The 23,034-nt window shown below is 57.2% G+C and overlaps 1 protein-coding gene across 1 annotated transcript; it reads right to left on the bottom strand.

The window, feature by feature from the left end:
- Positions 1-9,686: 9,686 nt before the first annotated feature.
- On the bottom strand, positions 9,687-22,933 carry LOC113485955 (small G protein signaling modulator 1-like). Its single transcript, XM_026859425.1, has 13 exons — positions 22,658-22,933; positions 22,246-22,310; positions 21,745-21,890; positions 21,039-21,167; positions 20,174-20,356; positions 17,897-17,968; positions 16,279-16,845; positions 15,949-16,073; positions 14,697-14,779; positions 14,058-14,167; positions 13,693-13,789; positions 13,117-13,284; positions 9,687-12,672 (listed from the first exon to the last, which is right to left on the bottom strand). The coding sequence occupies exons 1-13, from the start codon at positions 22,780-22,782 to the stop codon at positions 12,584-12,586; spliced, it is 1,959 nt and encodes a 652-aa protein (XP_026715226.1). The 5' UTR covers positions 22,783-22,933; the 3' UTR covers positions 9,687-12,583.
- Between the last annotated feature and the right edge of the window lie 101 nt (positions 22,934-23,034).

Here is a 23,034-nt window from a genome sequence, read left to right as displayed (position 1 = left end):
CTTCACCACACATGCAAACACAAAGGGATCCCAATTCCATGACTCATTTGCCTTTCTCTTTTCCAGAAACCAAGACTTAACCCATCCCGTCACCCACCTATGCCCCCCAGCACCCCTCCCCGGCAGCCTGGCAGCCGTCGCCTCCGTGCCAGCGCCCACCCTGCAGCTCAGGCTGTTGCTGGCGACTGGTCTCTGCCCGTACAGAAAAGGGGGACCCATAGCTCGGATCGTGCCTCTGCAGAGAGGGTGGCACTGCTTCTTACACCCCTTTGAAGTGGTTCTTGTTTCACCCATGGCTTGGGAACCCCTGCACGGGGCTTTTCAGCAAGCAATGTGAAACAATTAAATCGCCTGATCAGTTATTCAGGAGCCGCTCTAATGGCAGCACCCTCCACAGAAACACCCACATGCGGCGACACAGGCAGAGAACTGGCCAAGCCAGGCTCCCGCGGCTCCAGGGCCTCTGGGAGGCTGCATTCAAATGGACGACTTCAAGAAGAGCAGACTCGTTCCCAGGAACCTGCTGCCTCATTTCCCACTGTCTGAGGAGGAACCTCAGCATGTGCCTTTGCAAACGCCCGGGGAGACGAGACCTGGGAGCTTCAAAGTAGCCACAAAAACTCTGGATGCTTCAAGCCCCAGCAGGCCAGAGGCAGCAGCAGCTGCGCCGGCGGGACTGCAGAGCTGCGGGGTAGAGGCAGTGGCGTGGAGCAGGCCTGGTCTCGACGAGCCTCCCGTGTGAAGCTGGAGGGGCCGTATCCTCACCCTCACTCAGCCCCTGCTGCCCCGGGGACATCCCGACCGGGTGGGAAAGGGAACGGCTGTGGCGTGGGCCCAGCACGGAGCGGGGAGCCGCGGGACCTGCAGTGAGCTGCGGGGAGCCGGGTACCCCACCGGCCCCCACGCTGAGCCCTCGCACCCCAGCTCTGGCACCGGGCAGGAGACACGGGCCCCTGCATGAGCCTTCCTCCCACTGCGTTTATCAGCAAGGACTGGAGTTTCCCGCAATCTATGGGCAGAGTTAAACGCAGAGTCCTGTTCTATCACCCCATGTATATGAATTAGAGCTGTAATTCCACCCTGCGGTGTGGATGGCAATAGCAAACAGACACTGCCAGACCCATCTCCCACGGAAGCTGAGCTTTGAACCTTTGGTTTATGATTTCACCGGAACCATCAGCGCGATGATGCACGGGCCATGGACGGCCGAGGAGCGCCTGCGCTCGGGAAGGGACGACAGGCCCTTTGTCTTGGCCATCAAACCACCAAAAGGCTCTGCCAGGGTGAGGCACCAGTTTCCTCCGCTTCTCAGATGGGTAATGCCACTGTTTGTCCTCTCTACCATACAACGAACAACCAGGCTGGGACCTGGTCGGAATTAAACTAAAAGAATTCCACAGGACAGTGAATGACAGCGCGTGTTGCAGGTACCAGCGGGGCTGCTGGGGTGAGCTGGTTCCTCTGGCGTAGTCTGTCAGTGCCCTGTAGTGGAGAAGTGGGTTCATTGCATATGTCACAGGGAGCGGCTGCCAAACCGCTGCCCTGTGCTCCTGGAACCTGAGCTCAGGCCACAGGAGGCGGTGGGGAGATCCAGGCAAACCCCACTGCTGCTTCCCAGCAGCTCAGGGTGAGGTTCCCTCCTTTGTCCCAGCCACGAACAATCTCCGTCTCTTCCCGCTGAGCCAGTTGCTCCTGTTACGAAGAGGTGGAGATGTATGCAAAAAAATTCACTTTGTCTGCATCTGGGGAACAAGCACCTGCTCTTCTCAGGCCCACAGGGCTTCGAAATGCTCTGGCTCCAAGCTGTGAAGCACTTCAGTGCCCTGTCGTGCAGCCCTCCACACAGCTCTCCCCTGAAAGCCCAAACTACCGGTGGAGGTTCAGGATGAGGCCCCAGGAGGAACCGGCCAGGAGCTCCCTGCACATCCCAGGCATTAACTACTGCAGGACGGTGCTCCACTGCCAACTGCAGACAATCTGCAAAAAGGAAAGCAGAAACTCCTCCTACTCCCCATCACCACCACGGCGGGGGTCCTTAAGAGCTCCTTTCCCACCAATTTGTGTTCATCCATCGTGAAACTCAGCACAGAGGTACCCGGAGAGCACCGAGCGCCCAGCTCAGAGCACAGCGGAGGGCACAGCCCTTCTGAAAAAAGCCCCCCTGGCCGCAGGACCCCCATTGCTTCCTCTTCCCCCTCCAGGTTTGACTCCTGATTTAAAGGGGAGCAGGGCTGGGAGAAGAAACGCAGGAGAGAGAGTCTGTAAAACACACAGTCCGAGGTCAGCCGCCGCCTGTGTGCCCCTGTGAAGGTCGAGCTCTGCCAGGGTGGTGAGCAGCCCCAGCTGCAGGCCTGGAAAGGGCATTCCCCCCCCTCCAATGGGCACACAGTCCCCGCAGCGTTTTACCTTCAGTATCCACAAAATACTTCTCCCTCCAGAAAGGAGAAATTCAGCAAGGCAAAGGTTGTCAAACCTCAGCTGCTGAAAGCAGCTACAGCCAGAAATCCCTGACGAAAAACCAAGGATAATTGAGCATCAAATTTGTATGTATAATGCTCTTCAGTAGGAAGGAGTTGTTAGATTGCACTGTAGTGGAGGTTTGATTGCATCGGAGTGAAAAGTCAGTGGGTGTGGAATTTTTGCCAATTATATAATCTCTGTCAGTTTTGGCCCAGCTGGTTTGGGCGCGGACACAGCACCCATCCCGGCCGGGAGCCCGCCCTGCGCTATCAGCACCCGGCACATGGTCAGACGTGGGGGGACTGTGGGGAGAACAAAGGAGAGCAGATTTCCTGGGAGTCTGTTTTTGTTTTCCCAAGCAGAAGAGTGACTCAGATTTCAGCTCACACTCCTGTAACTCCGCCAACAACAACACGTTGTTAGTCGAAGTGATAAAGGCGAGGATCTGTGTTCCATTTGCTGAACTAATAAAAGCTCAGATAAACTTGCCCACCCCGCGGCCGGCTCAGTCGCTAAACCCGAGACCGTGGGCTGAGCCTTGAGCCCCTCGCAGTGACGACGGCATCTCGCTCCCCAACAGCCTTGCTGAACTCCTCGAAGCTACTCGGAAAATGCCTTTAAGCCAGCACAGATGCTCTATCCTAGTTGAGAGCTTTCTGATAAATAATGCGAGCACTTACATGTCGTGCTAACGCTGCTGAAGGTGCGGGAGAAATGCTTTCACTTTCTGCAAAATGCTCCGGGAAAAAGCACCCCACTTCCTTGTGCTTAAGAAACGCCTTCACACGTCCCTGCCCTTCAGTCTCCCGGATCTGAGCCCGTTTCTCATGGCTGTGAGGTACAGCCGCGCCTCAGCTCCATCACAGCCGCCGCACGCAAATCCCAAAGGAGGCTCCGAACCCCCGTGTCCCTCCCCGGGGACGGGGCTCTCCAAAGGATTTGCCCGGGTATCGCGACACCCAGCTGCGGGTAAGTCTTTGTAGACTGGTTTTATTTCCCTTTGAAAAAAGGCATCGCTGAAATAGGTGTTGGAGCCCTCCAACCAGGCTGTTAAGGGGCCAGAGCAGAGCTTAGCAGGCGCAGGTGTTGGGACTACAAGTACTTTGTGCTGAGATTTACCCAGTGCGTTCATGCGTGTTAACAACGTGCTGTAAATACACCTGCTCCGGCCCAGCTGCTGCAGCCACGGCTGAGGCTGCACCCGGTGCTGCAGGGACGGGCTTAGCAACACACAGAGCCCCCAGGCTGGGTTTAGCGACACACACAGAGCCCCCAGGCTGGGCTTAGCAACACACAGAGCCCCCAGGCTGGGTTTAGCAACACAGCCCCAGACTGGGCTTACTGACACAGCCCAACTGGATTTACCAACACAGCCCCTCACCCCTGCCAGGCCAGGCTTAACAACACAGTCCCCATCCTGGGTTTATCAACGCATCCCCTCACCTGTGCCAGGCCAGGTTTACCAACACAGCCCCCGCTCATTCTCACCAGGCTGGGCTTACCAACACAGACCCCAGGCTGGGTTTACCAGCGTAGCGCCCTCACCTCCGCTAGGCTGGGTTTACCAGTGCAGCCCCTCACCCTGCCAGGCCAGGCCTACCCCCCCTCACCCCTCAGTCCCAGCCACCGCCTTGGGCTGCCCTGGGTAGGTGCCAGGTAAAACTGGTTTGTCAGCCGCAGTTGCTGCCTTCGCACCGGCAGCCCGAGGGCTCAGACTGGGGCAGCAGAGGATCAAAACCGACCAGATTTAAACACCGGGGCTGCCGCCACCCTCCGCCACCGGCTGGTGGTGAAGCATCTCCTGAAGGGCAACCCAGGGCACCCCATGGGGAACCCGGTGTTGGGGAGCGGCTGCTCAGGCTGCCGACCCCCCCGCTGCACCCAGGCAGCAACTCTGACAGAGAGCTCAGGGCTGGGCCTAAGCGCACTTCAAAGCACAACCTCGGGATAGCAGCTTTTGTGAGAAAGTACCCCGAGTTAAAAATTAATGAAATTCACTTTTAGGATCATTTACTTCCCTCCATCTGAACGGCAGGATTTTCGCCCGTCTCTCCCCACCACACGTACAGGGCGTTTCTGCTTTTGCACGTTGGGGATCTGGTCTCTCGTGATTAGATTGGCAATTAATATCAGGTAATTAACACATTTGCAAGGGCTGGTTGAATCCCACCCTGACGTTTTGCAAACTACGCGTCTTTGGGGAGTGTCTTCATCACCCTTTTGAAGTTCTTAACTGTGAGCTCCCTGGAAATCAATTAGGCTGCACTAAGAACGGGTGCTGTGCCATTAGAGCAAACATGCCCCAAGAAGCAAACATATTAAGGATTAATTAAACACCAGGTTTTATTTAATTAAGCCTCTTCTCGTAAGTACGTAGAGGCAGGAATCTGGAGCTACCATCCCGTCTTGCTTTCACTCCTGTCCCATTTTCAGCAGAGCGTTTAACCCGGGTTGGTGCTGTGTAAAACGCGATGCTCAGGCTGACGCAAACCCCTTCTGGGGGACGGACACACGGACGCGACGTCGCTCCGAGGCGGCTGAAGGCCCCGGAGCCGGGGTTCGCCCCGTCCCCGCTCCCATGCGTGACAGCCTCCTCAGGGAAGCCTCCCCTGAGCACCCAAAGCCCTTCTGGGGTCTCCGGGGGCGACAGGCGCCAGCCCTGAGCACCGGCTGGGACCCCCCACCCCGCTCTCACCCTCGCTGCATTTTTTAATGAGAAACTTGTCGCTCCCGTCACCCGCTCGCCTGCAGCCAGAAAGGCGCCGCGGCCTCTCCTGTCGTGACTGGTTTAAAGGTCTAGAGCCAGACCAGGAAATAACGAAGGCAAGCTAACGAGACCAAGTCCAAGGTCATTTGAGGCACTATTGCTCCCTTGCCTTCTGCACACCCCGTCTGTGGCAGCGGAGGATCACACGCAGGTATAAACCACCTCGCCCCAGGGCCCTCCGCCACCTCCCTGCGGACACAGGAGCTGGCCCAGCCCGTCCCTAGCGCCTGGCAGCCTTTTCCCTCTCTATTTCACCTTCACCCTGCCCGGTCTGAACTCCCCACGCTCCCAGGGAGGGGCACAGCGAGAGGAAGGACGGAGGGGACGGTCCCTCACCCCACACACGCAGGGTCTTGGTCAGCCTTGGCCCGGGACGAATCACTTGGCCGGCGAGCAAGTGGAGCAGATGGTTGCCCAAAATCCCCCGGGGTGGGGGGGAAGGAGCAGAAGCTCGGCCCCAGCCCCTCCACCCCGCCGGGCTGCCGAGGAGCATCACGCCCTGCTCAGGCCTGACCTAAACCCCACAGCCCTCGGGGTGCTGCGCGGAGCCACCAGTAACCTCTGAGAGCGCCCTGTGCCCCCCCTGCAGAGGGGCTGGGACGGGGGGAGGGAGGTGAAAGATTCTGCTCTAGAAGATCTCGGGCCGCGCGCTGATTCTGACTTCGAAAAATTCCTTGTCAGCAGCTTAGGGAGCACAGAAATAGCTCAGTGCAGATTAACTCCGCTGGAATTACTGTTTCATTAATGGCACCAGTGAGCGTTTGCCAACGCGCATCCAGCAACGGGAGGAGCTTTTTCCAGACCAAAGTTGCTCCAGGACTTGGTATTTTCCCGTGGCTCTGAGCCCTCGTTAAAAAACCTCCGAGTTTTTCTAGCAACAAGGAGCAGGTACGCTGAGGAGAGAAGTAGAAATCTGTCATCAAAATGAGGAGAAAAGCCCCTGAGCATCCCCCCGCTGCCCATTTTTGGGTGCAGCAGTTCCCCCCCGTGCTCTCGGCAGCAGCAATTCCGAAGGGGCCAGCACTGCCCTGTCAGGGCTCACCCCCCCTGTGCCGACTTCCCAGGGACTGCGCAGCCGGAAAGAACCACCAGGATTTTATTGATTTGAAAATACATTAACCATAGAGAATAGAGCTTTAATTTTTCCTTTCTGAACAACAATAAGGAACGGTTTACATTAAAAAAAAAAAAGCATGAATAAAATAATATAAAACAGATATTATACCACAGTGTGGAATTCAAATATTCTAAGAACATTAGCAGCACTTCTACAAATAGATTAAAAGCTGTAGTGCTCATTAAGCTCAGATAGAGCAACTCCCAGAGACCAAAATGACATTCAACATAGAAAAGCAGCAATTCAGTGTAGGGCAACGTCAAAGTCTAACGCGGGTACATCAGATAAATTCATAACCCCGCTGGTGAGGGGGAAGCCCCGTCCCCGAGAGCCGCAGCGGGGTGACAGCCCCGCGTCACCCGCTCGCCCCGCCAAGTCCCCAGAACACAACCCAAGCCCTCGGGAAGTGACAATCGTGGGTCTAAGGTTACAACCGAGTTGGATTTTCAACAAAAATTTTCCTTAATGCCGTTTGTGAAAACCAGCTTTCTCCTTCCCTGGCTCCTGGGAATCACCCTCCAAGAAGAGACTGAATTTCTAGGAATTTAAGTAGATCTTCTTACACCATCATGAAGTTTTTAGTATCTCAGTACCCAGTGTTAAAATTTTCGATTCTTTCACTTCCTCAGCAGTGAAGCCACACTGATTTTCTTAAAACTCCCACGTACCTTTTGAGACCTCGTGCATAGTTTAAATTTTAGCTTTGACTTATTAAAAAAAAAAAAAAATAAAAAAGGTGCTTTTACAAAAAAGCTGATGACTGGTGGCCTTCCTTGCAGGGTCGGCCCCGCAGCTGGTGGGGACACGGCCCTTCCCGTGCCAGCGCCTCGGGAGCAGAGGCTGTCACCCGCAGCTCCACCTCCGCAAGCAAAATCAATTTCAAAAAGCAAGTTCTTAAACCACTGAACGGGAATTTAAGGTTGAATATGGTTATCACCAATCTGAGACAGCTGCTAAAAGACTGCTATGGCTATTCCAGCAACGTACATTCTCCAGGAAATTCAGGATTCGAAGTTTAGAAGAAACCCAAACACGCAGCTATGGCACCACAACACCTCACCTTCGGCCCACGCTGACACCGTGAAACATAAACATGGTGGGACCAGGGAGCACAAAGGCTTCAGGTGGCCTTAATCAGTGATAGGTGTTTATCTGGGGGCAGACGACGAGGGCAACATCCTCCAGCGGAGACCGCTGGAGCGCCTGAAGGAGCGGGGAGCACTGAGTGGCATTTTATCCTCTTCATGGTACCTGAAAACCTCTATGAGAATTTCTGAAAACTGGTTCTGGCGAGAGTTAGACCCTTCCCTATTGCGAGCAATCTGTCACTTCACCTGTAAGTCGTGCTCCTTCACTATCAGTTTGTGCTCACACGACAGTAAAATGCTGAAATGTGCCCAGAACCGCTCGGTACTTGTGAAAATTCCCAGAGTGAAAGATAATCTGACAGATGTTCAGATGAAATGAGAATCATTTTGGCCCCACTGATGGACAGGCTCTGAGGCTACCACTAGCTGGACAGCAATGCCACAAGAGAGCAGCAATTTCAGACAGCCGAAGGTATTTTTTAAAGCAAACTTACGTGGATGAGAATCCTGAAACTGGTCCCATAACTGTTCTGAGGACTGTTTGCCACAGTGGCTCTCAGTGCAGAGACTTAGCCAGCTACTAAATGGGGAAAGAAAGGAAAACTTGCCAGCCAGGTTAAAATAAGTAAACAAATAAATAAAGGAGAAAGAATAAGAAGAATCTCGTCCCATAAATTGCTCTTGGCCACAAGGCTTGTGCCTCCAAGGTGGGATTTAGGGATGGGCTCAGCTTGCCCACGGATGGGTGCCCACCAGAACTGCGATTCCAAGGTACCACACCAAGAGCAGTCACTGCTCTTCATCTGTTTTTTACCTCTCAGTGACAATGTTGCCAAGACCTGCCCTTCTACTGCTGGCTCTAGTTAGAATAAAAGGAATATTTGGAAATGTCAAGGGACATTCAGAATGTATGAGGCTGCATGAGAGCAGAACGGGTGGCTGCAGGGAGTTCCCGTGCAAGAAACCCTCTCAGTCTTCACGAAAAATGTTAATAGCAAAGCGAAGAGACTCGGTAAAACGCCCATAAAAATGACACGTTTAGGAACAAAGACAACTTCTGAAGTGTTCACGTGAGCAACGCTAAGAGATGGGGACCAAGAGTTACGGGTCGGTTGCACCAGTGGAAAGCTGAAATGCAGAAAGAGGATCCGTCCGTGACTCCCGCGGGGGAACGCGGGGCACAAACACTCTCTGCATTTAAACACCCCAGGGTTATCTGCGAGCTGAGCAGCTCCAGCGAAGAAGATAAATCGAAAACGCCACACCCCCTGCGGATGCTCTGCGGGTGGAACCGCTCGGCCCATCCTTGACCGGGGCTCAGCTCTGGAGCGGCCCAGGGTGGGGAGCGCGGGCCGGGGGCAAGCGGGGTGACGGGGACGCAGCGGCCCCGAGCGGGAGGAGCAGCAGCTCGACCCCGCGTCGTCCCCCAGGGCCCGCAGTGCCGTGGCAGGGGGTGGATTTCAGCTGCACAGAGCTGCGGGGATGAGACATTCCTCTCCCCCGAGGAGCCAGAGAAGATGCCTGTATATGGGCAACGCGTTCCCCCAGACCGGCTGCTCCCTCCGCGGCGCCCAGGGCCACGAGGATTCACGCTGTTGGAAACCCGGAGTAACGCTTCTAAAACCCAGAGTAATGCTTCTACCTCGGGGTGATGTGGCAGAGGGGCAGAGCCAGGCAGGAGAGGGCCTGCAAACAGCCGCGCGACAAAAACCTGCGCGGAAATTTTGAGCAGCTTTTAAGCATCGACCAGATCTCGAGGCCCAGGCTCCTGGGGTTGCCTCCCTGCGGGCAGACCTGAGCCAGGACACAGCTCCGGCGCGGGGACTAACAGACACGGCCTGCCCGGGGCCTCCCGCGCCCGCTGCCCTGCCTGTGCCCGCACGCAGCGTCTGGCAGGGTCTGGCAGCACCGTCCGCCAGCGCAGGGCTGGACATGGCCCAGGGCTGCTGGCTCGGGTCTGCGCGGGGACACAAAGCTGGAGCTCCAGGTTCAGCCCCGAGCACTGGGGAGCTGAGGGGTTTTGGTGACTTTTGGAGGAGCTGGAGCTGCAGGCGCCCCTTCCTAACAAACAGCACGATCAGCTGCAAAGAAGGACTTTACTCCTGACACGGGTACCATATTCTGTGGGCTATCCCATTTCTCTGCGACCCTCAACTCTGCAACCGCTCTGACCCAAAGCTAATCCCAGAGCAGGCACAGCCCGAGCAGCTCCTGCAGGCTCGACTCAGCACCGTAACCAGAACAAAGCTTTGGGTTTTTTTTCCTCCTCCCTTTTTTTCTTCTTTTCCAGTTTTAAAGTCAGAACTAAAACCAAGCCCAGTTGAGGTCCTGACGGTGGTTCTGCTCTGGGCTTCCTGTTGCCATACCGGAACAATTCTCACAGCACAGGGACAGTGACAGATTGGCACATCATGGAATAGGTGCTCTAGAAACCACACAGTTCTTAGAAGCAAAATATTTCTTCCCCCTGCCCCCCCCCCCTCAAAAAATAACCCACTTAATTCACATCTTTTCTCTCTATACTGTATATATATATTATATATAGACACGATTTTCTGGTAAACATTTACAAGATATCGTGAAGAACACTGAAAAGATAATATCTCCATTTGCATAACAACACACACTCACACACTTCAGTATACAAGGACACACAGTAATGTACAATCAATAAATAAATACTTTTTCCCCCCCACCCCGAGAAGTTACTCGAAAAACACTGCTATTGAGCGGCCCAAAGACACTCTCAGTTAATACAGACAGCAAATATTGTGCAGAATTTCTTGGCTGTTTTTGTTTAAAAACCAAGGAAAGAAAAAACAGAAGCTTGAAAGATAAAAGTGTCAGTGATGTTGCTTGATAGGACCATGCTCAAGCTGACCCCCTGGTTCCCGTCCCGCAGGAGGGGAGGGCAGAGCACTCCCCCTTCGAAGAGGGCGATGCAGCCAAACGTTACCTGTCCTAGGACCTGGAGGGAACAGCAACAGCCTGGCGGGGCAGGCACGAGCTTTTCGCTCTGCTTTGTGGGAAGATGAGAGACTCACACGCGACCTGGCAGATTCGAAGCTTTTGTTTCCTGTGCTACCCCAGACCCAGCGCTCTTTGGAGATCTGCTGCAGAAAACTGCTCCAAAGCCTTTCCGAGACTCTTGGCACCCATTTGCCTGCTGGGATGGAGAGACACCAGGGGCTCCCCGTTGCTCTCACCCCCTGCTGCAGCCTCTTCCCCAAAGGGTTCACTTCACCACCATTCCCTGGTTTTTCTACTGCAGGCTCCATGTCCCAGAACTGCAGACAGATGAGCCCGTTTGCTCAGAAACTGAAAACCACCTCAGCACGCTCTGCAGAACTTTTCTGAACAGCCGTTCTCTCTTCTGCAGATTCACATCTGTCTCTTCTCTGCAAGCAACATCTGACACATGCCACAAATAAATACAAAACACAGTCAGCACACAGATGTTCCCCAGAAGGAGGGAAGGGCCCCTTTTCCCTTCTGGTGAGCAGCACTCCAACAGCAAAAGAGCAGGGCCTTGTCTCGCAGAGGGGAGGAGGAGAGCACACACACACACACACACACCACACATCGCACGGAGGGGGAACACGAATTTTTGCAGCAAAACTCGAGAGAAAGTACCCTTAGAGAGAGCTACAACCCAGCGTCTTCCCTGCTGCTGAAAGCACACGTTCACGGCAGCCTTCTGTGGCCGTGACAAAGCCCTCCCTGGCTGAAGTGGACCTACCACCAACCCGCCCCTCTTCCTTTCCCTTTATTGTTTTTACCTGAGTTGAAAAATGAATCCAAACCCTCCGTCGCGCAGCCGTGGCACGGCACAGCAGCTCAGCTCTCACGCTGGTAGTGCTGGAGAGGCACTTCATGCAGTGTGCTCCAGGGGCTGCGACGCTGGAGAGCCACTGCAGGAAAAGCGGCCGCAAAAGTGCATCTTCCAAAAGCAAAGACCACTCAGGGACCTTGGGCTCTTTCCCTCTTCACAGGCGTGTGAAAGAAGCCCACCGAGACCTAACTGGAGACTTTCAGTGGACTTAGGGGGCTTCGCAGCCAGCCCCAGAAGCACACAGAAAACCTGCAGGCACCAAGGGGATTGTTTGCACTGTCTAGCTTTGAGCAGCTGGTCTTATAATTAACAGAGGAAGAGATGGGCACCTCCAGAGGGAAAGTCAGGACAATCCCCGAAGTCGGAGCTCTGACTTGTCCCCCTGAGGAGCCCTCCCCAAACAGGGGCTGCAGAGGGACCATAAGGAGACCAGACTCCTAATACGAGCAGCTAGAGTAAGGCAGGTGAGAAAACCTCAATTCTAGAGTTCCCAGAGGAGGTTAGGACCAGATTTACCAGTGTTCAGAGCGTTACAGAGGCTGGATTTTGAAAGAAAAACCCAATGCTGAATTCAGAGCTCTTCTAAAAATCCATCCAGAGATGAAACTCTTGTGTGCTCAGATATTGTAGTAACAAACAACGTAAAAATCCCGGGGAGAAAACAGAGCCCTAAAAAAAAAATGAAAATACTAAAGGGGATGCTATGGATCAAGGGACAGGATCAAAAGAAGAGGAATTTCCGTGATCAAAGTCCCTCTCTGTTCCTGGCAGAACCTCATGATCTCGGTAAGAAAGTGGGTGCTGGCAGCACCCTGGTGTTGCTCAGGCTGCAGGGCTGGCCCCGGCCTCCCCGTGCCACGGGGCAGGGGCGTGCGAGGCAGCAGCTTTACTCCCCTGGGACAGGGGGTGCGGAGCGCCAGGAGCGCCGCAGCTCGGCCCCCGCAGCCCCCAGCTCGGAGCCGGGGCGCTGGCAGCCGCCTCGGCGGTTGTTGGTGGGGGGACACCCCGCTTGCTGCAGCGAGGCGAGGCAGCGACTGCCCGCGTCCTGCTTCCGAGGAGAGTCCTCAGCAAGGAAATGCAATCGTACGGATCTTTGGTTACATCACCGAAGAAGGCTGCGAAGAGCTGAGCCGGGGCCCCCGGACCTAACACTGACCACAGCACTTGGAGCGCTAAGGGTACTTCCAGTACAGACAGCAGCGTGTGTCCAACTACCTCACCTTCCACAGGCGTGGCACTGGGAGACAAAGGAGAAGGGGAGGAAGCATCGAAGGGGAGTCACGGCTCTTCGTCTGGATGCCTCGTCTTCCCCACGGCCTTCACTTGTTCTCGATCAGAGTCTGGACTTTGTAGACGAGGTCCCGAGCCAGCTTCAGGATCTGCTTGGTGTTGTGTCGCTCGGCCATTTCTGGAACAGAGGCAGAAGGAAGGCCCCGGGGGGTCAGACCCGAGCGACCGGTGCCCTGTGGGGAGCCCCGGCCTCGCAGCGCTCTGCTGCTCAGCCCAGGCTGCCAACTCCTGCCCGAGTTCCCGCGCAGGGACCCCCGACTGTGGAGCCACCATCACCCAGCCCGGGATGGCAGCCAGCAGGGAGCCCAGGCTACGCTCCCCGCTCCCTGCGGGCACAGCACGGTGGGCTGTTGCCAAGGATGGCACCACCAGACACCCCCCGAGCCCGACTGGGGCAAAGGGGTCTCTCTACCATCGTGCTCCAAGCACCAGCCACACGCTGCTCTCTTCGTTTTAAAACATTTACCAGTACGGCCCAGCCATGATTGTCTATAGCCAGACGTGCGCATGCCTACATCAGAGCAGCTGCCACAAATTCAGCCCAAGAGAACACAAGCTGTACCATTGAAAAACTTGATGATGTCTGTAAAATCCATGTTGTTCTCCAAAATGATGTCCCGGTACATTTCCACCAAAGCCAGGGCTATGAAGAGCACATAGTGTGCAGAGGAAACGTGTGCAGCTGCCCAGATGGTCTCCCAGACAGCGAACACGTCATCGTACACCAGCTCTGTTAAGAGAGGGAGAAGCCCAGCAGTTACTACCCCAGCCACGGGTTTGCCATCGTCCTGGCTCCCAGCGGGCATGGCACCACAGGGAGGACACGCTGCCTGGTTTCTTCCCACAGGAACCTGTTCTAGTTGGAAGCAACAAGCATCTGAGAGACAAACATTCCTGCCTGCGGCGGGTGGCACAGGCTTCGGGACACGAGCCCGGCGGAGGCTCAGCAGCAGCTCTGGAACAGCAGGTTCTGTATCTAGAGAAGTCAGCCACAAATCTACCAGGGAAAGCGAAACAGGAGCACGTGGTGAAAAGAGAAGTTCCAACATGTGAAGCTGCGGGGTGCACTGAGAAGCGTGGCAGGCCCCACGCTCCCTCCCCGTTTGCTGCTCCCGGCTGCCTCCCTCCCAGCACACACCTCTCTTGAAGTCCAGGAGAAACCATCGGTAGCAGAAGTAGAAATGTGTGTAATCGCCGTTCTGGTGCATCAGCTCGAAGAGCTCAGAGTCCAGAATCTGTCAAGAAAAGCAAAAAGGAAACTCAGTGTGCAGCGGAGGCACCAGCCATTCCTCTGCCTCCCTCCGTGCCCACGGCTCTCCTGCTGCACCACGGCACCTTCCACGCGGCTCCTCCCTCCCTGGCAGCCCTGGCACACGTTGTTCCAGGCTGTTGTTATAGTCCCTCCTCTTTCCCACCCCAAAAAGCTCCTCTCAGCCCCTCCGAGACCCCTGTCCCATGATCAGCTTCCCCGCTCTGGCCCGAGAGGCCGCCCTGTGCCAGGACCTGGATCAGAGATCTCATGTTGGCAAAGTGGGTGTCCATGGCTCCTCCGTGGGGGAAGTTCTGATTCATCCTCTTCATCAGCTCCGTGAAACAGCTGAAAGCCAGAGCCTCTGCACAGGGAGGGGAGAGAGTCACTGCTCTGCTGCAGCTGGGCCCGCATCCCCCCCTGCAGCAGGAACACCCTTCCCCGCACACACACCGGGGCTCTGGCTCAGAACAGCCTCACGCTGCTAAAGGTACTCGCTGTCCCCAGGTCGGGTTCCGGGGGGTCAGACAGCAGCAAGGACAAGCAGGACCTTATTAGGAAGGATTTCTGTGCAGAAGGGGCTGTTGGGCGTTGGAATGGGCTGCCCAGGGCAGGGGGGAGTCCCCGGGATCCCTGGGGGGGTTGAAGAGTCGGGCTGAGCCAGCGCTGAGGGATCTGGGGGAGTTGGGAAGGGTCAGGGGGAGGCTCATGGTGGGGCTGGAGGAGCTGCAGGGGCTTTTCCAACCCCGCTGATTCTGTGACTGTGATTCTGTGACCCTGTCCCCAGCCACTCCACGCCGCACACGGGACCCTCCTGCTGCCAAGGGCCCAGCACGTCCCCCCACACGCTCCCACAAAGGCGTGGGGCGAGCAGAGCGGAGCCACCCACTCACCATCATCCAGGATGACCAGGAGAGGGGCCAGCAGGTCACACATGCCCTGCACGTAGCCAATCTCGATGTGCTGCCAGATGTAGCTGTGGGATTGAGCAGCAAAGGCGACCCGTGAGCCCTCCCTGTGCCACCGCCTGCCGCCGCCTCACCCCTGCCCGTGCCTCCGCTCCCGGGGGCCGGCGTTTCCCCCACGCTGCCGCCAGCGCAGGGCGGCGGGCAGGGCAGATCAGGCCTCTTTATTCTGCTACACCCGGGCTCCGTCCCTCTGCCAGCGGCCTGTAAATGATTTAAGTTCCCGTGGTGACCTTCAGGGAAGCCACGGGAGGGTGTTGATCCAGGGCTGTGCCGCAGCCAGCGCACGGGAATCAGCGCAGGGACAAGTGAAATGAAAAAGCACAGCAAGGTGGGGCGGTCGGTCAAAGGGCAGAGAGTGGTAAGAGTTTGTTAATTTATCTCTCATTCTCCCCCCCTTCCCCCTCAGCTCATCCTCCTGGTGCTCTCTGCCTGCTTCGCCTCCCTGGTCCCCGCATCCCCGGCAGCGACCGGCCCGCAGAGATATCTTCCCTTATTTGGTAGAAGTCAAAACGCGTTCAGAAAGGGCTCAGCGCCGCTGCTGGCACAAGGGAACAATCTTTCCCATCCTGCCCACTAGTTTTCCAAACTCTGCCGTATTGCAGGTCTCATCTCAGCAGAGATCTCCAACTCGGGCTGTCAGACGAAGTGACAGCCCTAACGAAACAGCAGCTTCTCCTCATATTTGCAAGATGAGTAATAATATTTTAGCCTTCGCTGCCCCTGAAGCAGCCGCAGCTGCTGAGCTAGAGCTGAACTGAGTCGGTGAATGTCACGCAGCGACCTCTTGGTCACAGGGACTCAGCAAAGAGAATCAGAAGCGCACCCAGGTATCGCTGTCTCCTGGGCAGGCACTAACCGCTCGGCTGCTTCAGGCACCTCCTCATTAGCACCACAGCTCTGATCCTCATTAAAACATTTTCTGGATATATCCTGGAGAGCAGCAGGGCCGGGCAGCCCCGGGGAGCCTCCCGCTTGGGGCACCAACCCAGCCACGGGGCAGAGCAGCACACGGCAGGACGCTGCTCCCCTCGCTCCGGTGACCGCGAGGACCTCGGGGACAACGAGGGGATTTGGGGGAGGAAGTCAGAGGCGAAACTCAGTAATCAGAATAAAGTCTGAGGCTCCAGCCCCTCAGGGAAACCAAGCACCAGCGCCTGGAGCCCGCGCCCGCTCCCACCTGCACATGATGTTGCGGAGCTTCTCCAGGTTGGCGGGGGTGAAGTACCAGTAGTTGCGGTCACACCGCTGCACGTCCTTCTCGATGCGGTGCAGGTTCACCGTGTACATGTCCAGCAGCTCTGGCTGCCCAAAACAAAAGCCAAGTTGATTTGTTTTCAACTAAAAAACAAAAAAAAAAAGTTGCAAGGGCAGCGCAGTGCCAGGGCAGGGTTTGGGAGGAAGATGAACACCCCCCACACACACAGCCGCGGGATTAGCACAGGGGAAGCGCAGGTAAAGAGCGGGGCACCCAGGGAGAGCCCCACGCAGCGAGTGAGCCTGGACATACCGAGTAGGTGACACCCGACGAGGAGACAGCAGAGGTTTCGCTGTTGGCCAGATCAGCTACAGCCAGAGAATCCACCTGCGGGTACAAACTCTCCATCTCCGGCTCCTCAGAGAGGTTGTCTTCACTCTCCACCAAGCTTTGCTTTTCAGCTTCGCTGTCTGCCCAGCTCTCTACCACAGTCAGGGCCACGGTGTCACGATCTCGCAGGACCCCTGACGAGCTCTCACCCACAGGAACAAAATCCACGCTTCCGCCGGGGGCAAATTCGCCTTCCAGGCTGTCTTGGCCCTGCAGCTTCTCCTCCTGCCGGGCACCATCCGCGTCCTGCGGGCCTGGCACGTCGGACCCGCCGGCCTTTCCCTGAGAGCTGCCCGAGGATTTGTTGGTGTCCAGGGCACTGTCCTCGTTGCTGAAGCTGCGCTCCGAGAATCCCGACGCGATGGAGAAGTTCTGGGAAGAGGGGTGGCCAGAATCAGGGGAACACGCGCCGTTGGGAACCGTCCCATTGGGGATCTTGCTTTGTTTGCCATCTTCCATCTGTTCCACCTCATCGACAGACTCAAACACCTGCAAAGCCCGAGCCGAGAGCCCCGTGAGAGCCAGCAACCCCCCCGCGCTCAGCAAACCACGTTGGGAACGTGGGCACCACAGCCCCAGGAGTGCAGAGAAACTGAGATAAACTGCAAAACGCGGCTCCTGGGGATGTAATGCCCGTGTTCGCGAGGGTGGGGAGGGAGGAAGATCTGCTCTACATCGGCAGGGCTCATACAGGCAACCACTGGAAGAAAGCTCAGAGGACTTGAGGGCATTTTAAACTTAGTAATGCTGTGCCCGGCTGTGGCTCCACGTCTTGGCTACAGTCAGAGAGAGCTTCAGCCTGAGCATCGAGCGCTCTGCCCCGTTTTAACCAGACTCTCGGAGGAATTTCTGGGCACAGGCCTCAGCCGTTAGGTTATTCTGCCTGGATCTGGCAGGCAGGGCTTGGTCATCTGCACAACTCGGAGCCCACAGTCACAGAACCATCTCAGCTGGAAACGCCCTTGCAGCTCCTCCAGCCCCACCATGACCCTCACCCTGACCGTTCCCAACTCCCCCAGATCCCTCAGCGCTGGCTCAGCCCGACTCTTCAACCCCCCCAGGGATCCCGGGGACTCCCCCCTGCCCTGGGCAGCCCATTCCAACGCCCAACAGCCCCTTCTGCACAGAAATCCTTCCTCAGAGCCAGTCTAAAATATCCAGTACCTGCTCCAAAGGACTACGCTTTACTGAGCATCATATATTGGGCTGAACATCATTTAAAGAGGTTGGTTAAAGACACGGTTACTACCACATGGAGCAGCCAAGGGCCCTCAAGTGTGAAGGCCACGTGGGGTTTGGTCCTTCGAGCCCGGGCAGGGCAGGCTGGTGAATATTAAACACCACCAGGCAGTGCGCAGGTCTGACCTCAGCGGCTCCAGAAGCAGTTGGTGAGTCATTTACCTCCTCCAAATACCGCTTCTGTTTGCCAGAAATCAGGAAGGTTATCGAGCAGCGACGGGCCCGAGCCGGGGCAGAGCCCAGATGCTGTTGGGTGGCCGGTGTCTGAAGGAGCAGGAGGGGACAAAGCGCTGCCACTCACCTGTGTGCTGGAGCTGGAGTCGCTCTGCAGCCGGGCGTGATTCTGTCGGCCGGAGCTGCAGCTCTGCGACGACTGCGAGAGAGAGGGAAAAGGCCAGTGAGGGGGCAAAGAGTGTGGTGTCTGGAGCAGGGGGAGGCTCAAGCCACGCTATCAGAGTTGGGCACATCTGCATGTAAAGAACGAGCAGAAAATGCCTCCAATAATTCTCATATTAGACCCGTGACATTCCCATCACATCAACTCTGCCGGGCACATCTGTGAGGCAGCGCCGCACCCCGCCTCTGCCCCCCACTGACATTTACTGCTGGAGGTGACAAAAAACGAAGTCCCGTCCCAGGCTAATCCAGTTCAAACACTGTATGTTTGGGACAGAAAGGAACTGCTTTCTTCTGGCCTACGGAGAGGTCACGCTGTCTCCCTGGAGCGCAAATTTCTACAAATCTCTGTCCTAATTTGGCAGCAGTGCGGCTCGCTCCATCTTAGTTTACATAAAGGATGAAGTCACAGGCTATAAAACAATCCCTCCCAGCATATTAATGTTTTTTCCTCTTCTTAAAGGACAAATACTGATCTTTTGAGCCAGAGTCAGCAGAGGCAGCTGCTCGAAAAGCCAACAGCACCCTTTTCTGGCTTCCAGCTGAAGCACAGAAGGAAGCGTTGGGCTTTGCAGTGACCAGTTCAGTGCTCTGGGCTCCTGCCCCGTGGGCTCCTGCCCCGTGGGCTCCCTCTGAGCGAGTCCTGCCCGTGCGCTGAGCTGCCACACGGGAGCCTGCGGCTGCTCACGCTGTGGGGACGTGGGGAGCGTTGCAGTGACCTCACGCACAAACAATGGGGTTTTAAGAAAACAGGCACTCTCAGAGCGGCAGCAGGGAGTTGTCCCCACCCTACTATTGTGGGTGTTTGCTGGGCAGGGCTCTGATGGAGAGAGGAAGGGCGACAGTTTTCCTCCATTACCATGGGAGCGTTTTCTAACAGGAAATTTCAGGTGGAGCTGAGAAAAGGGTGAACCTCTGCACATATTAACCCAGCAGCTCCCCTCCCTGCGCGTGTTCCCGGAACAGGCACGCTGGGATGCAAAAGAACCACCCCAGCGGAGATGCTGAGGGGATGGGAAGGATTCCTGGGGCTTCAGCAAGGCCGAGCATGCAGCCCAGCCCCGTCATCCACACACAGACCCTGCTTCGGACTCGCCTCCCTGCCTCTCTCCCTCTCTCTCCACACCTGTAGCCTGCGTGGTTGGGTCCAAAAGCATCCACGCCAATTCCCCAGAGGAAAGCAGATGAGGTCTCCAGGCTTGGCCTCTGTTCCCCTCCAGTGCAGCAGCGCGAGGTCAGATAACCCAGGCTCGCTCTGCCGTGCCGCGCTCTTCTCCTCCAAGTACAAAACCCCCCACAAACACTCCCTGGACTCTGTACCCAGGATTCTCCTTCCTTTAACAGGCTTCTCCCTCCACACCCTTTGCTCTGGGCTGTGGATCTAACCCCTCAGCGCACTGCCAAAGCCAGGCCCACGGAGCCGGGTGCGCCGCTGCCACGCGAGGCTGCCCCGCGCCCCGCAGGCTCCTTCAGAGCCGGCCCTGAGCCACCCCGCTCCTCCTGCCCACAGGCAGCGGCCCAGGCCCCCTCCGTGCTGAGCAGCTGATGGAAAAAGGGAGCCAAGAAGCCCACTGACCTGTTTCACAGCCCCTCAGTGCCAGAAACGTGGTGGTCCTCCCTCCTGCTCCTTCAACACCGACTTCCATGGAACTTTGCACCAGGAGCAAGTTCCATGGTGAACCAGGTAACAAGTATCTCTTGTTCTCCAGAAATACCCACGAGGAACGTTTCACAGGACTGGTGAGAGTGTCTGGAGCAGCTCCAAGAGCAGCTCTGGGCTCCTGGCCGACCCCTGCCCTCTCCCTGGCTTTCAGACCCTCTGTGCCCACACCCCGACCCGGGGTCAGGGATGCAGAGCTGTTCAGCGTCGCTGCAGATACTGCGGCTGCAAGAACCAAAGCAGATTTGTTTGACTCCCAAGACCTCAATTCAGGCTACAGACCAAAACTTCTGCGTCAGTGCAGCAGCACCCAGAAACCGGGCTCAGACCGCAACAGATGCCACCCCCACTGCTAAACACTCCGGAGGAGCAGATGAAAGAAAACAGGTAAGAAAGCTCCAACCCTAACTCACACGGATTAGTGAGCAACGAGGCGCAGAGGCGGGAGGGAGGGTGAGCAAGAGCTGTGTCTCCGTCCCTCCCCGCAGCGCAGGAGCCTCCCCAAGCCCCCCACGCCCTCACCTCGTTGCTGATCGTTGAGTCGCGGTGCATCATCCTCTGGATGTGGGAATCCAGGCTGGCCCCCGAGGAGCACTTGGCCAAAGCTGCCGCGTGCGACTCCTTCTCCCGCTGCCGGACGATGGCCTCGCAGCCCAGCCACTCCGCCATGGTGTGCTCGTAGCAGGTGCGGATCTGGTCGTCAGCCTGCAGCGATGAGGGAGGGAGGCTCTTCGGACAGCTGTTCTCGGGAGAGCCCAGAAACCAGCACCTCCTGCCCCTCCCAGACACCCTGCACACGGCGGTCAAGCGCACGCTCATGTTAACTGTGCCAAGGTGGGACTTAAAGTCGCCCACCTGCAGCATAGCGCCAGCCAGAGCCTGACCCACAAAACTGCACAAAAATTAGAATGGAAAAACAACCATCCATCTCCTTCCTGCCTTCCAGAGGGGCACAGAACACCAGCAGCCAGCAGCTGCACCCACACAGGGGAACGTTGAGCTTGGTCCTATCCATTTTAGATTGGATATTAGGAAGGATTTCTGTGCAGAAGGGGCTGTTGGGCGTTGGAATGGGCTGCCCAGGGCAGGGGGGAGTCCCCGGGATCCCTGGAGGGGTTGAAGAGTCGGGCTGAGCCAGCGCTGAGGGGTCTGGGGGAGTTGGGAACGGTCCGGGGGAGGGTCACGGTGGGGCTGGAGGAGCTGCAGGGGCTTTTCCAACCCAGATGATCTGTGAATTCCTGCTTACCTGGGGCTTTCTCCCACCTCCTATCTACAGCCACGGTACAGAGGGGACCCAACACCCCGTGGGTTCACACAGACACTTCAAGCTGTGAAATACCCAGGGCAATACACCGGCCTGCCAAGCCGGCAGCACACCCAGACCAACCTCCTTCCTTTCTGCCTCCGTCATCCCGAACTGATAATGGCCCAAAAGGAAGGGCCAGACAGCCTTCCTGATCTCGTGCTGGATCCCGCCGTAGTAGATGAGCCGCAGCAGCTCCTGGTCCTTGTAGCTCTGCGGGGAGAGCTCTGGGTCAGCGCGGGCGCAGCCGGGAGATGAGCGGGCAGCCCCAGCCCAGGCACGCCGCCCCGCAGCGCCCGGGGTGCTGCCCCGGCCCTGCCCGCCCACTGCGGCTGCTCTCTCAGAGCTCCCCTTGGGCTTAAGCACAGCCAGAGGCCCGCGTGGACGGACATTCTGAGACAACACTGCCTCACCACAGCGCCCTGAAGTGACTCTGAGCCCCAGCAGCGCGTCAGGACTGCGGCAGCGGCTGCAGCTTTCTGGCCATCCCGCTGTAACAGCGTGCTGGGACCCCCCACCAGACCACAGCACTGAGGGTGACAGACACTGCTGCAGCCAGGCTGCGAGCAGACGCATGTTACAGAGAGAGAGCAGCCTTCACTCTCCAGCTCCCCCGTGTTGAGATTTAGGAGCCCTGTGCTCTGGGCAGGCTGGGGCAGGCTGCCCCACTTCTCTTCCCAAGGAATTCCTCAATTTACTTTACCTTACCACGCTACGACCGGTTAAGCGGCGCTGCCCCGGCCACCCCAAGCCCACCACAACCGGGCTGTCCCCGCAGCGCTGGCCCTACCGTGCTGTCCTGCAGGTATCTCTGCCATATGTCCGCAGTCAGCCCCGCGCGGGCGCTGCAGGGCACGTCGGGAGACACGATGTTGTGGTGAACCAGCGCGGACAGGTGGGTTCGCACCGTGGAGAGGTGTCTGCAATAGGCCAGCCCTGCATCAGGCAGAAGGAAATATTCAGCCAGAGGACATGGGGGGCTGTGGGGATGGAAGGGCAGGGGAAAGCTCTGACCCCATGGGAGCTGCACCCAGCCTGAGCAGCAAAGCAGGGAGTCTACTGGGACAGGGCGACATCTCGTCACCCTGTGGCACCAGCACTGCTGCTCGCTGGGCCGAAGCCCCAGGATCTCATTTCAGATGTTTTCTCCCAACCCTGAGCGTGTGTGTGCAGGGCCCTGCATGCCACAGGCCCCTGGCCGCTGCCCAGCCGCCCCAGCACCACTCCCAGCCCCGAGGCTGGGATTCCAGCCCTTGCCCATCACGGCATCGTGGATGTGCCAAGTACTCACAGCCGTAGAAGGCCCGGGAGAGGATCTGATACTTCATATTGTCACACAAGAGCTTCAGCGGAGCTCTGCCAACAAAAACATAGAGGCTGTGAGGAGAGGAATCGCCCCCACACGTTCCCCCAGCCCCTGCTTTGACCTGGCTGTTCCAGCTTTGCCTTCAGAGGAGCACCACAGGACCTCTGCCCAGCAATTCCTGCTGCACAGAGCAGCTGAGATGTCCCAGAGGAGGGAACAAGCCTCACTTTATGTCCCACTGGTCCCTGCAAACGGTCCCTGGACAACTGAGCCGAGTGTGAGGCTGGAGACACCACTTGCACTGTAACTGCTCTCACCCAGCCACCCCGCTGGGCTTTCACCCGTGACCCTCATTTTACCCGTATTTCTCCAAGCAGGTGCAGCAGAGCCATCGTACCTCTCGTGGCTGCAGCCGTTGGACGGCCCACCGTCGGAGGAGCCGCTCTGAGAGCAGGAGGAGCAGGAGGACTTGCGGGTGCTGGGTTGCCACATGGGAGGCAGGCCAGTGCCCGGTGCGTCCATCAGGTCCTGGGGCACTGTAAGAGGGCGGAGAGGAGCATCAGCTGCTGCCTGGCACAGCCCCGGGGTCAGCTGAGCCACGGGAGGTCAACGGAGAGGAGAGTTTTGATCAGCAAACACAGCAGCATCCCACACTTCCCAGAGAGAGTCCAGCCACCAGGCAGGACCCACAGCAGGTAATCACAGCACCAGAACTGGTGAGCTCAGGAGAGGGGGGGCAAGAAAAAGAGGGGCAAGAAAAAGAGGGGCAAGAAA

This window comes from Athene cunicularia, assembly GCF_003259725.1.
Source record: "Athene cunicularia isolate RWA chromosome 15 unlocalized genomic scaffold, athCun1 chr15_part1, whole genome shotgun sequence".
NCBI classification, from domain to species: Eukaryota; Metazoa; Chordata; class Aves; order Strigiformes; family Strigidae; genus Athene; species Athene cunicularia.
Note: the sequence above shows the minus strand (reverse complement) of the source record. Positions and strands in the feature narration are given on the sequence as shown.